The sequence below is a fragment of the Oncorhynchus gorbuscha genome, linkage group LG18, assembly GCF_021184085.1.
Source record: "Oncorhynchus gorbuscha isolate QuinsamMale2020 ecotype Even-year linkage group LG18, OgorEven_v1.0, whole genome shotgun sequence".
Classification (NCBI taxonomy): Eukaryota; Metazoa; Chordata; class Actinopteri; order Salmoniformes; family Salmonidae; genus Oncorhynchus; species Oncorhynchus gorbuscha.
Genome location: NC_060190.1, coordinates 60,983,676 through 60,998,249, shown reverse-complemented (window position 1 = coordinate 60,998,249; position 14,574 = coordinate 60,983,676). Strand labels below are relative to the sequence as shown.

The 14,574-nt window shown below is 40.1% G+C and overlaps 1 protein-coding gene across 3 annotated transcripts; it reads right to left on the bottom strand.

Moving 5' to 3' along the window:
• Positions 1-6,349: 6,349 nt before the first annotated feature.
• Positions 6,350-13,568, bottom strand: LOC124003082 (CXXC-type zinc finger protein 1-like). 3 transcript variants are annotated; one of them, XM_046311127.1, is made up of 14 exons: positions 13,550-13,568; positions 10,951-11,063; positions 10,733-10,833; positions 10,498-10,640; positions 10,225-10,380; positions 9,977-10,123; positions 9,681-9,788; positions 9,280-9,458; positions 8,997-9,204; positions 8,718-8,828; positions 8,281-8,330; positions 8,076-8,172; positions 7,800-7,952; positions 6,350-7,489 (listed from the first exon to the last, which is right to left on the bottom strand). In XM_046311127.1, the coding sequence occupies exons 1-14, from the start codon at positions 13,550-13,552 to the stop codon at positions 7,343-7,345; spliced, it is 1,716 nt and encodes a 571-aa protein (XP_046167083.1). In that variant the 5' UTR covers positions 13,553-13,568; the 3' UTR covers positions 6,350-7,342. The 3 variants fall into 3 exon arrangements, with proteins under 3 accessions (XP_046167083.1, XP_046167081.1, XP_046167082.1); XM_046311125.1 differs by lacking the exon at positions 13,550-13,568 and adding an exon at positions 12,055-12,193; XM_046311126.1 differs by lacking the exon at positions 13,550-13,568 and adding an exon at positions 11,497-12,023.
• Between the last annotated feature and the right edge of the window lie 1,006 nt (positions 13,569-14,574).

Here is a 14,574-nt window from a genome sequence, read left to right as displayed (position 1 = left end):
TGCTAGCTGTTTTCTATGTAAAATATGTGTGACTATCTGACGTTATCTGATCATCGCTTCAGCTAGCTAGCTTTCTCCAGGTTAGTTCTAAATAGGACCACCAACAAGTAAGGGTAGTTAGTTAGCTAACTAGCTAGCTGCCTTCAATACTTGGTGGCTTTACTGATAGTGACAGACAAGATCGGGAGCTGATATTAAAAGCCACCAAGCATCGAGCTAACGTTAAATGCTAACGCTACCTACTGTAGTAACGTTAGGTATCATACCAAACAAGTGTATGTGTGTGTCTGTCTGTCAAGTTATACTGTACAAGGAAAACGGCTTGACATGCCAAGTTTTGACCATCATTAGAGTATAATGACATATTTCACCTTTGTTGTTCTAGAGAGGGACAGGGGGCGTGTGTAATTTGCGATAATCAAAATGTACTTGTATTTGAGTCTGTGTGTAGATTCATCATTCTCCATAGACGCTGGATGCAGAATTACATTTAAGTCATTTAGCAGACGCTCTTATCCAGAGCGACTTACAAATTGGTGCATTCACCAATTTGTCCCTTACAATCCCCCACATCCTACACATGTTCATTAGAGAAGGAAATCCCTAGACATGGAGCAGCTGCAGCAGCTAGACCACTCCCAACAGGTAATACACACACACAGGAATGGATGAGCACACATGGACACACATTGTCATCCTTTCCACATAGAAAGGCTTAGTCTGCACTGAGAATCTTATGAGATTTGTGTGTGTGCATGTGTATGTGTGAGGTAAGGAGGTGTGGGGTGGGTGGGGGCAGGCAGGCAGACTGTCATACCTTCTGTCCTCTCTGAAGGGGTTAGTGTGTGAGGGATTTAGCCTGCTGATTCTGATGCTGCACCCTCTGAGGAAGAACATCCTGAAAAACATGACCTTCCTCTCCTTTCACTAGAACACATACATCTCAAACTCCACCAACAGTACCAGTCAACAGTTTGTACACACCTACTCATTCCAGGGTTTTTCTTTATTTTTTTACTATTTTCTACATTGTAGAATTATAGTGAAGAAGTCAAAACTATGAAATAACACATATGGAGTCATGTAGTAACCAAAAAAGTGTTAAACAAATCAACATTTTTTTCCTTTTTTGAGATTCTTCAAAGTAGCCACCCTTTGCCTTGATGAGAGTTTTGCACACTATTTTAGCATGGATTTATTCTCAGATTTTGTCTCAACATGCTTCCAGTCCATAACATAGATAGATGAGTAGTTGTTCTCTATTAATCCATTGAGTTTGCTGACTACATATTTGAAATGATTATTTAATTGAGTCTCCAACATGGGATGAATGCCATTATACACTAGGCATTTTGGAACCTGGATGCTGATTGGCTGAAAACTGTGGTATATCAGACAATAAGGATGCAAAAATACTTGTTTACTCTTCTATTTATGTTGGTAACCAGTTTATAATAGCAATAAAGCACTTTGGGGGTTTGTTGTATTTGGCCAATAGCACGGCTAAGGGCTGTATCCAGGCACTTCACTTCACATCATGCCTAAGAACAGTCCTGAGCCATGGTATATTGGCCATATACCACACCCCCTCAGGCCTTATTTCTTATTTACTACGTATGCGATATGTGTATTTTCAAAATGTTACATATTTGAAACGGTATGTTTAATTTTCATAGTGTCCCATATGTGATAAAGTGCCTTCGGAAAGTATTCAGACCCCCTTGACTTTTTCCACATTTTCTTACGTTACAGCCTTATTCTAAAGTGGATTAAATAAAAATAATTATTCAACAATCTACACACAATACACCATAATTCAAAACCAAAACAGTTTTTAAACCGTTTTTACAAGTGTATTAAAAATAAAAGCAGATACCTTATTTACACAAGCATTCAGACCTTTGCTATGAGACTTGAAATTGAGCTCAGGTGCATCCTGTTTCCATTGGTCATCCTTGAGATGTTTCTACAACTTGGAGTCCACCTGTGGTAAATCCAATTGATTGGACATGATTTGGAAAGAAACACACCTGTCTATATAAGGTCCCACAGTTCACTGTGTATGTCAGAGCAAAAACCAAGCCATGAGGTCGAAGGAATTGTCCGTAGAGCTCCGAGACAGGATTGTTTCGAGGCACATATCTGGGGAAGGGTACCAACACAGTTTTGCAGCATTGAAGGTCCCTATGAACACAGTGGTCTCCATCATTCTTAAATGGAAAAAGTTTTGGAACCACCAAGACTATTACTAGACTTTGCCGCCCGGCTAAACTGAACAATCGGGAGAGAAGGGCCTTGGTCAGGGAGGTGACCAAGAACTTGATGGTCACTCTAATAGAGCTCTAGAAGAACAACTATCTCTACAGCACTCCACCAATCAGGCCTTTATGGTAGAGTGGCCAGACGGAAGCCACTCCTCAGTAAAAGGCACATGACAGCCTGCTTGGAGTTTGTGAAAAGACACCTAAAGGGACTCTCAGACCATGAGAAACAAGATTCTCTGGTGTGATGAAACCAAGATTGAACTATTTGGCCTGAATACCAAGTGTCACGCCTGAAGGAAACCTGGCACCATCCCATTATGCTGTGGGGATGTTTTTCAGCGGCCGGGACTGGGAGACTAGTCAGGATCGAGGCAGAGATGAACGGAGCAAAGTACAGACAGATCCTTCATGAAAACTCCAGAGCGTTCAGGAGCTCAGACTGGGCCGAAGGTTCACCTTCCAACAGGACAACGACCCTAAGCACACAGCCAAGACAATGCAGGTGTGGCTTCGGGACATGTCTCGGAATGTCCTTGAGTGGCCTAGCCAGAGTCCGGACTTGAACCCGATTTAACATCTCTGGGGAGACCTGAAAATAGCTCCCCATCTAACCTGACAGAGCTTGAGAGGATCTGCAGAGAAGAGTGGTAGAAACTCCCCAAATACCCAAGAAGACTTCAGGTTGTAATTGCTGCCAAAGTTGCTTCAACAAATTACCGAGTGAAGGGTCTGAATAGTTATGTAAATGTGATATTTCAGTCTTTAAAATCATGTTTTTCCTTTGTCATTATGGGATAAATGTGTAGATTGATGAGGGAAAAAAAAACAATTGAATCCATTTTAGAATAAGGCCTTAACCTAACAAAAGGTGGAAAAAGTCAAGGGGTCTGAATACTTTCCTAAGGCACTGTATATATCTTAAGAAATATGAGATGGAACTAACCCAGTAATTACTTGTATTGGCAATCTATTTGAAGTAGCTATTCAATTAAAATCACGACCATTCAAATCTTTTAAATTATCATAATTGACAATGGGTTATGATAATTTAAAAAAACTCCAATCATGGCTTTATTTTAATCAGATCTGTGCATTTATAAAGTGCTTAGATGTGTCTTTGCTGCGAGACTATTTCTGACCTTTCATGAGATCCAAATGCAATCATAGTTATGTGGAATATCAATCACTGATTAGGGTCTAACCTAACTATTGTATGGGAGACATGTGCTTCTGTGTATGATGCGTGTTGCTACCAAACCAAAACAAAAAAAGTCAATACAATTTGCTTAACTTTTTGAGTGAATTTACTGCGTATTAACATATCACACAATTCACTGGTGACAATCTGTTTAGAACAGGTTTAGAGATCGGAGCATCTCTCCCTGTCAAGCATATTCTGCGTGATACCATAATGTACTGATGTCCCCGACTAAAAAAATCTTAGTCGACCAAGAGTCGTCTGTTTGATCAATTGATTGGTCGAAATTTTAAAAAATACACAGTATTTTTCCATATATTGACACATACTATGTGGTTTATTTAATTCAACTATATTCACTGAGCTTGTCTGATGCTTTAAGCACGCTGTTTGATTAAATAATTAAGACACACAAATGACGAGATGGAGTCCGACTTTCAATTGATTTGATTGTGCCAGGATCAAACTTGCTGCACTAGTTTAAAAAATTAAAAAGACAACGACTATGTGACTAGCACCTGTTCTCGCTCTCTCTTCCCTGCTGCAGCATATAATTACATTACCCGACCTCCCCCAGTAAAACGTATCCCTTCCAAATAGTGCACAATAGGGCCTGACCTTTAACATATTATAATCACTTCAATAAATTGGTTATAACAAACTCTGAACACAGTAACACGTGACAGCAAAAAATGGATGTAGAGGACATGACAAATAAACTTGAAATGGGGGAATGTTTACTGGTTGCTCAGGAGGAATACATTTGACTAGTGGAAAATACTGGAGATCAAGAACGTAAGGAGCAAGCTCTGCGTGCATATTATGTGTGCCAAACAGGTCCTGCTGTATAGATTACAATATAATTTTTATGACTGTTTGGAACAATGTAAACAACACTCAATAAATAAGCATATAGGAGAGTCTGTTGTAATGTTGTTGTGTTTTGTTAAGCCTTTATTACAGCAAAGACTAAAAATAGTAGCATTCATCTGTGAATGCAATATCCGAAATGGAATGGTTTATTTATTAAGATAATTATTCAACACTTGCTTTATTTTATTTTAAAACTAAAACGCTTGTTTGCATTTCAAATCATGAATGACTCATATGCTGTGTGATGATATGAAAGAATGAATGATTGATACAGTAGCCCATATAAGTATTGAAATATAGGCTTACGTAAGTTACGGTATTAAGACTAAACAGAATGCACTCCGACATGCTAACCAGACCGCTCACGTGAGTACGTGCCATCGCGCGCATGTTGATTTTGTCCTCCCACACCAGACGCGGTCAGGACATGCAGGTTGAAATATCAAAACAAACTGAACCAACTATATTAACTTGGGGACAGGTTGAAAAGCAAACATTTATGGCAACTTAGCTAGCTTGCTGTTGCTAGATAATTTGTCCTTGGATATAAACATTGAGTTATTTTACCTGAAATGCACAAGGTCCTCAACTCCAACAATGAATCCACAGTTAAAAAGGTAAACCGAGTTTGTTTCTAGTAATATCTCCTCCTTCAAGGCCTCCTCTTCTTCAGACTTTATATGGCGGTTGGCAACCAAGTTGAAGGTGCATTACCACTACCAACTGAACTGGAGTGTGGACCTCAGTTCATTTTTCAATCACCCATGTGGGTATATGCTCCTAAAAACCAATAAGGAGATAGATGGGAGAGGCAGGACTTGCACCGCGTCAAGTGTCACCAATCGAACAAAGTTCTATTTTAACACCTGGCTATGCATACGCTCGTTGACGCGCACGAGCAGTATGGGTGCAATGATTAAATCATGTGAGTGTACATTTATTTTGCAACACAAGAGGTGTGGCCAACATGTTAGGCCTACAGCTTAATGGTAGTTATTTAATGCTGCTATACTAAGCCTACTAATGATAATGACATTACTTATGATCATAGATTGTGGGGGCTGTTTTGTTAGACTTCAGTGCAGCTTTTGACATTACTGATCATAGTCTGCTGCTGGAAAAACATATGTGTTATGGCTTTAAACCCTCTGCTATTGTGGATAAAGAGTTACCTGTCTAACAGAACACAAGAGAGTTTGAGTAAAGCCAGTGTGTCAATCAATGTATGTGGATGATTCAACATTATACACCTCAGCTACTACAGCGACTGAAATGACTACAACTCTTAAAGAGCTGCAGTTAGTTTCAGAGTGGGTGGCAAGGAATTAGTTAGTCCTAAATATTCCAAAAACTCAAATCATTGTATTTGGTACAAATCATTAAGTTAACCTGAAACCTCAACTAAATCTTGTAATGAATGTGGAAATTGAACAAGTTGAGGTGACTAAACTGCTTGGAGTAACCCTAGATTGTAAACTGTCATAGTCAAAACATATTGTTACAACAGTAGCTAAGGTGGGGAGAGGTCTGTCCATAATAAAGCGATGCTCTGCCTAATGAGGGACTTAGGATGATGAGCCACAATGAGGAACTTAGGAAAATTGCAATTGGCTCAGAACAGGGCAGCAAGGCTGGCCTTTGGATGTCCATAGAGAGCTAACAATAATATGCATGTCAATCTCTGCTGGCTCAAAGTGGAGAGATTGACTTCATCACTACTTGTATTTGTGAAATACACTGAATGCACTGTGCTGTCTGTTTGAACTACTAGCTCACAGCTCAGACACCCATGCATACCCCACAAGACATGCCACCAGAGGTCTCTTCACAGTCCCCAAGTCCAGAACAGACTACGAGAGACTTAAAGTACTGCATAGACCCCTGACTACATGGAACTCTATTCCACATCAAGCAACTCATGCAAGCAGTAAAATTTGATTTAAAAAAACACCTTATGGAACAGCGTTATATTATTTGACAATTTGGAAGTGTTAACACAAATAATACCAGAGGCTGAAAAGTGTATAGCCTTTATTACAGCAAAGCAAAGATGAAAAACAGCTGAATTTGTCAAATTGTTTACTTGACATGTAATTGTGAGGCTTGGTGCTCACTGAATCAGTAGGCTATTAAACACTCAAACAGGCAACATAAGCAGGATCTGTTTTATTTTTATAGATATATGAAGCCAGGCATATTCAACAGATAGACTGTTGAGCAGACCTAATTAAGTTGGGGTTCCCTTTCCCCTCACTTTTCTTAGACAATAAGCCAAGAGCTGTTCTCATCTCATTCTGCTGCTGCCTCCACTGTATTTTTCTCAACACCAGTATGCAGGTTGACTCTGCTATTTTGCACATAGCAACATGGTTTAGGAAAAGGTGCCAATTCAAGAGCACACTGACATTTTTCTGAACCGTGAACAGCGCCACTATCCAACACTAGAAAAAGCACATTTGTTTAATATTATAATTGCTATTAGTGTTGCACCATTGTTCTTATGTAATATAACCAAATAGAATTTCAGTAGCACATTTCATGGACTGTGCCATCCCCACATCCTCCACAATGGAGCAGTCCACTCAGACGTGTACAAGACACCGGTCTGATTCGTGCACCATGAACTTTTTTGTTGTTGCTACTGCTCGACTAATTCAATCTACCAAACAAACAATTAACCAGTCAACTAAATGGGGTCAGCTATACCACAATGTGAGTGCATGCACACACGCAGATTCTACAGCAGATAGGCTTGACCAAGGTTTTTCCATTTGCAGGAGAGCTTGATCACAGTCTTTATTTTTGGACTATAATTAACAAGATAACCAGAAGTGACAAGACCTCAATAGTGCTGGACACAAGGAAAATATTAATTTACCATTCAAATATTAAGTTTTTCAACATCAGCAAAGGTCTTAAAATCCAAAGTCTCTACAAAAAGATACTATAAATCTCTAACAAAGATGTACGAAAATGCCACTCAGAAATAACATGAAGATGCAGCCGGCTATCTGTCCTTGTTGCAACGGAGATCCGTTGTCAGGGGGTCATGCTGAATGGTTTGGTGCAGCATGAGAGCAAGTAGACCTGCCCTGTTGGTCATAGCAGTCCTGACGTTGCGCTCCTGCTCAAAGAGCTCATCCAGCTTGTACCACTGTTTACAAAGACATTTTGGGAGAAAAGCAAGGAGTAATGATTAAAATAGCTAAAGTCTTTGAAATCAACTGTGTACTCTGTCCTTTAAAATTCACTTTCATATATCATATGAACTACAATTTATGAAGGTCAATAATGTTTGTTATAACCAGGGTCTTAGTCAATTGATTTTCATGTTAGCTAAAAATCATGAACTGGAATTCTGGTTTCTTTCTGATTCGAATCTACAGGAATGCCAATGGAGTTCACCTCAACCCTGGTGAAGTGGCCCAAAATAATAGATGGATGTGGTGCATTCCACAACTAACCACTCTGACACGCTCCAGGTCCACCTCAGCTCTCCTGAGCTTCTCCCAGTTGTAGTGCTTATTACATTTGCGTTTAGAAACCCTGCAGTATTCGCCTGTTGCCTCAAACACATTACGAACCAGAGGACAGCCGCACACCTCATCCCCTGGGACCTAACCACAACACAAGAGAAGGGCAAGCGAAGCCAAGATTATACATCATAAGTCAAACAGCAGGACAATTAGTGTGCTTTATGGCAAAGTTTTTGGGCATTTGACTCGCCAATCATCACTGACCTTTGGGTCCCTGGAATGTTCTGGGCACAAAACCTGAAGCCTCTTGCAGTAGGTTTTGCTCTGGGGGTTGTACACATCGCAGAAGAGTCTTGTTGCTCTGAGAACAAAAAGTATACAGACTACCGTGGTGAAACAATATGGAAACAGAAAAGCAAGCAACAATTGATCACTTCCAGCAAACCCATTCAAAGTGCTAGACTCTTACCCTTCGATCTTTGTTGGGTACATTGAACCAAAAGATGTCTGGCTCTCATACTGTCAATGCAAAAGAGAGAAAACAAGAATATTATCCGTTTATACTGTGTCCTTTAGGAAGGAGTAAATATCTGCAACTTATATTCGTATTGCTAGTACTCTATATTAAGTTTAATTCTGTACATTTCCTCTCCCATATAGGATGTTGCAGACACTTATCAGCTACTACACTCTGGAGGTATACCACAAACTCACAACCAAGATCAGAGAAGCTAAATAGGAAATCTCCAGTTTACAGCGTGAGTGAAAATGGCTGCAGTCTGAAACCCTGTGGCGCTACGCTAACTGAGTTAGAGGGAAGGTGTTGAAGGATACGCAAAAGCATTTTTGGGGTTGACTGATAGGCTGGATTAAAAAAAAATGTTGGCTCAACATCGACAGGCTCACCTTAGCATAGCATCTCTCCATATGTCGCAGTGCCACCTTTGGGTTGATAGGGTGACTGCAGGACACACAGAAAATCATCAGGTCTGTTTCTTCATTGTCCCCTTCATTCGTCTGAAACGAGAACCAAAAGAAAGACACGTCAAAGCAATGTTTCACCCAGGAGGCCGCTGAAAGATTTGAGTGCAGGCTTGAACGGCAAAACATTTCTCTACCCGAGGAACTCTGACCCCACTGGATAAATACCGCAGTGGCCAATAAAAAAATACTGAAGTGACTCACCTCCTCATCCTGCTGGACTACCTGCTGCTTGGCCTTAGCAATGATTCCCTCCAGCTCGTGGAAGCGTTTCTCCATGTCAGTGAGACGCATGCGTGCATTCTGCTGATCCCTTCGGATCCGCTCCAGTTGCTTCTTGCCCTGCTCCTCAGCGATGCAGGGGCTCTGCTGCCACTGCTGGATACGTTGAGGGAGTATCTCATAGAGCCGGCTAGAGACAGAATTTATTTTACATTTGATTTGTTTTCTTACAGTTGCATGTGTGTGTGTTTGTGTGTGTGCTTACTTGGTAGCCAGCTTCATGCCACATTCTTCTGAACAGTATTTTGAGTTGGCTCGTGCAGCTTCCACACAGCTGGGCCCGAGGCACTGTCGCTGCCCTCCTCCATCCCTGGCATCTCCCCTATCACTGTGCCTGACTTTGTCCTTGTGCTTCTGTTTCTGTTTGTGCCGCCGTGACTCTTTCTGATGTGCATCAACGAAAACAAATCGCAATGCACACATGTAAAATCACTGTTCTTTGATGTATTTTGTAATAGTAATAATAATAACAGTAATATTCCCATGATACAATAAAAAAAAGTTAAAAGCTTCAAATATTTGGTAGATGTGGACTGCAACTGCATGGGATAAAAATTAACAGTAATCATTGTGTGCCTGCAAGATGTAAAAGTAAAGTTTGCTTACTTTCTTGTCAAATTTATTTTCCCGTCTCTTCACATGCTTGACCTTCACAGCTTTCTTTCGCAGGACAGGGCTGAATGGTGGCCCGTCATCCTCATCACTGAGCCATGGCTGGGTTGAACAGAAACAATAAGATAAACATTCAAAATACTTGAAAAAGTGCTATTCAAGCTAAAGAACAAGTGGATATGGGAGTGTAAGATCAACAGTAGGACAATAATAAGGATCTTTGTATTTTGAATGGGTTTCAAATAGTGCTTGATAGAATCTTCAGACATATTTCTCATCCACTGCAATACCATGTTGTCGTCATATCCCGCTGCCTTGTACTTTTCATAGAGTTCTGCCTCACTATCGTAGTCGTCTGAATATCGTCTTCTCCGGTGGTAGGAATTATCCCGCCTTTCACGCAAATTAAACTCTTCATCCTTCACACGCAACATTTTCTGCAGAGAATAAGCAGCATTGTGTCACAGTTTGCAAGACTACACCAGTTCAAAAGATGTAAGCAAAAGAAAGTGATGGCTTAGTCTCATTAGGAACTCACCCTGGCTCGGACGTCACACTGCCTAAATCGACACTTCTGTCTTATTTTGTTGGGACCCCCAAATTTCTTCATGTCCTTGCAGAAGTCGCATGTGGCGCAGTCCTCAGTCCTCAAGCAGGGCTCGCACTCTCCACACATACGAGCAGAGCGCTTAACCTGAGACAAGCAAGAGACAAAGATATGTTTGCCAAAAGAATAGTTCCAAAGACACACAATTTTAGATGTACATTGAAGGAAAATGGGGACATAACATTTAGATGTAAAATAACGAACCTTTGATCCACGGCGCCTTTCAGATTTATAATCTGGAGTGCTGTTTTGTCTTTCAAATTTTCTCTCTGGCTCTCTCTGGCCCTCTGCCTCCTTTTCGCGGCTCTTCTTTGGACGGTATTTTATCTCCAATGATGGGTTTTTGTCTAATCAAAAGTAACAGACATCATGTAAGGTTGGTAAGCATATGTGACTGATACCCATGTGGATGATAGTGAATGGGGAACAAAAACCTCACCTCGGCATCGCAGGCAGTACCACTGCCTGATAGCTTTGGCCATCTTCTCTGTGAGATTGATGCAGTTACCATGAAACCACTCATTACAGTTGTCACAACCACTACAAGAAAAACACAGATATGAGCCCCATGAAATGAAGGTTATGTAACATTTCAAGGTCATGTTATGATTACTTGTGTTGAAGGTGTTGCTGTTATGATCATCTGATTAAACTCACATCATGAAGCAATTGATGTCAGGTTTTCGACAAATGCAGTACACTGGTGCATTCTCGCCCTCCATACTGCTCTCAAGCCCTGGAGCAGGCTCAAAGTCTGACACTTCACTGTCCTGGAAGATAATCATCATCATCTAGCCAATCAGACAACCTCCAGCGCCATAACGAATATTGCTTGTATTGGAGGTCGATCAGAGGATCCATTGAAAGTATGGCAGTTTTATTTTCAACCATCCTTTACTTGTCGATACTTTTTTCATTCTCGATTTGTTAGGCACTGTCTTAGACACATGTTTCCATTTGCAGATGTAACTCAGATAACCAGAGAATATTCATTAAAATATTAAATCCACTTTTTGCACGGAGTTCCCTCAGAATTTTAGCTGCCGGATATCTCGCATACAACCCAAACACAGATGCAACAAGCCATTTCTAACTCGATATAAAATAGTGGATTTAATATTCTCTAGCTTTTGGAGTTACCCATGGAACTGGACACGCCAGTGCAAGTTTAGCCAAATAAAGGTTGGTTGAAAATAAATGTACCATGATTTCAATGGACTGTCGGCTCGATCTCCAGAGTACAAGCTAGTTACAGTACTTGGGTAACGTTATGCCGCTGGAGGTTCGATCTGATCGGCTAATCATCATTATGTCGAAAACAACTAATCGGATGGCAAACAATATCTAAAGTTGTTATACTACTGTCTATTCTACGTAGAGTCGGACATACTAGTCTGCCCAAACGATACAATATATTGTTGGTTAAAAAAATTATTCCGCATTCCAGATGGCAACTTCGCTAGCTATATCTCGCTATTCCAGATGGCAACTTCGCTAGCTATAACATGAGACATAAAACAGATAACGAATGCTTAACTAACAAACGGTAACAAGCTAAAAGTCTGAAAAGAGTCGGCAAGCTGTTGCATTTCCATTGCGACTGGCTAGCAACCGTTAGCTTGCTAAAAGTGTTGGTTAGCATTAGCCGGTTTAGCAAGGCGAAGACACTAATCTAGACAATTGCTATGGTAGGCAACTAACCATGAAATTCACATAAACCAAAACGCATGTATTTGCATTAATTTAGCTAACTAACGGTACCATTTGTGATGTATTTGCAATCCTCGATCAAACTTCAACGATAGTACCTAGCTAAATAACTGCTCAGGGTCGCAATCTGGGTTGACGACGCCGGAAATCAAATAATCGGCTAAACTCGGATGTTGGACCAAACATTCTTCTTCTTTAAAGTTTTATTCTATGCTGTCATGGCGGTCCACAAGCAATCGTTAAATTGCATGCCGCCACCTACTGTGCTGGAATGTACGATTACTAATGATCTGCCCAATTCTGTACGACCATGAAAATAACAAAACAAATAAATCCCCCGAGTCGTATTGGTAACCTTACCAATAAAAGCTATGAAGTAAACTTTATTAATTATCAAAGCGTCCTTTGACACCGCACATTCATGAGCGCAATATTCCCAAAGAGGCCTCAAAACCATGCCAGCAGAAACACCAGCCCTGACATTAGGTCCACTTACTACTGGAGCAGCCATAGCAGCACCATAATTCCACACTGTAGTTCCACCAATCTGTTTTACAGCCTCTGTATACGATACATCATGACTCATTTTATATATCTGAGCCTCTCTTGCCTCTCTCTGCACCTGGCATCCACCAAATGCAGTTTGGTGGATGTTCCCTCCCACAATTACAACATTTAAACTTCACATTGCTCCCTCATTCACAGTAATCAAGTGATCCTACACACTTGGCATGACTTTTCCTTCCTTTAAATTGAACAGCTACACGTCCCTTTCTTGGGCATTTTAAACACTGCAGTGCACATGGGGTGGCAGCGTAGCCTAGTGGTTAGAGCGTTGGACTAGTAACCGGAAGGTTGCGAGTTCAAACCCCCGAGCTGCCCCTGAACAGGCAGTTAACCCTAACCTGACCCACAGGTCGTCATTGAAAATAAGAATATGTTCTTAACTGACTTGCCTGGTTAAATAAAGGTCAAATAATTTATTTATTTTAAATATGGGACAAATTGTCAAACATTGAGACTAAGGATTCCTATCTGTAATTCCCCAGGCATAACCTTCTCAAATCTCAGCAGCTTTAACTTTGACCTTCTTTCCTGCTGATCAACCTTTTGGCCTCCATCACTCTTCCTCCCTTCACATTTTCTTTAATATCATCTATAGGCATAGATAGTGGGACCCTAATGATGACTCCCCTCAACCTAGCATAAGCACCAGGGACATGGCTTTTAATCTTCTTCCCATTAAGCGTTTTCCATTTTCAGAATCTTCTCTTGCTGAGCCTGGCTACCACAAAATATTAACAATGAACCATTTCCAATGAACCAAGCTCATTTTTACTTCACTTACCTCTTTCTCTAGGGCATTAGTTATTCAGATAGGGTGTAAATAAGCCCTGTGGTTTCATCAAACACTATCACCACTTTCCACTCCAACACATCATTACTATTGCTTCCTACCATGGCCCTCTTTATGATTTCTTTACTAGACGTCCCACTGCTTTCTGTAACATGATCTCTCTTCTTCCTATGTCTTTCCACTACCTACCATTCCGGTCCTTGACCATCATCTCCCCGCTCCATATAATCAGATTTGACACCCATATTGTTTGCAGTCCAGCACAGCTATTGCTTCACCAACTTTTTCTCAATATCCACCATTTCGTCCGCACTACTTGCAGCCATTTCCGGCTCCTCAGCTCCAATAGTCACCAGCAGTCACCTCCTTTCCCAACTGCCGTGCACACTTCGGAATTTTTCTAGCACCAGCCCCAGGAATCCATAAAGCATTTTTACCAAAAGTAATCACTTCTCATGTGAAAACATAGGATATTACTACAAGTAAATAAACATAAAATAACATTAAAAGTAAAAATTTAAAAAACAATCCCAAGAATTTACTTTCAAAAGTGAAAGTACATAAAATAAAGGCCAGGGGTTACAGTTGTACAAACCTATGATAGAGTTGTAAGAATACAGTTTTTTTTTGTTATTGGCTAATTCTAGAGGAGAGTTGATGTAAAGTCACTCTTTTTAACTTAATATGAATTTTCTTTGTTCTTTCTTTGTTGTTCCTTTTACATACAGTCCATTATGTACAATTGCACTAAGTATGTGAATAATGCAAGATTTAAAATCCCAGCCATCTTTAAAATGACATTCAGAAGCAAAAGGTTATCAACAGTTATTTTTAATTCATTTAAAAAAATATTAATTGGAATATAAAATTTGAGTGGAATATCACTAATAACAATAAATAACATTGTAATATAACATTTCATAACAATAACAGTGTAACATTGATGTGGAAACTCTCTTATGCTCTGCTATTGCACTATTGTAATTTGTACATACAGTGCATTCGGAAAGTATTCAGACCTCTTGACATGTTCCACATTTTGTTATGTTACAGCCTTATTCTAAAATTGATCAAATATACTTTTTCCTCATCAATCTACACACAATACCCCATAATGATGAAGCAAAAAACGTTTTTTAAAATATTTTAGCAAAACTATAAAATAAAATAAACTTAAATATCACATTTACATAAGTATTCAGACACATTACTCA

Coding starts and splice junctions, on each gene's coding strand:
- LOC124003082 (XM_046311127.1), bottom strand. Junction 8,173..8,280: donor TACCCAACAAAGATCGAAGG/GTAAGAGTCTAG, acceptor TTTTGTTCTCAG/AGCAACAAGACTCTTCTGCG. Junction 7,953..8,075: donor AACATTCCAGGGACCCAAAG/GTCAGTGATGAT, acceptor TGTTGTGGTTAG/GTCCCAGGGGATGAGGTGTG.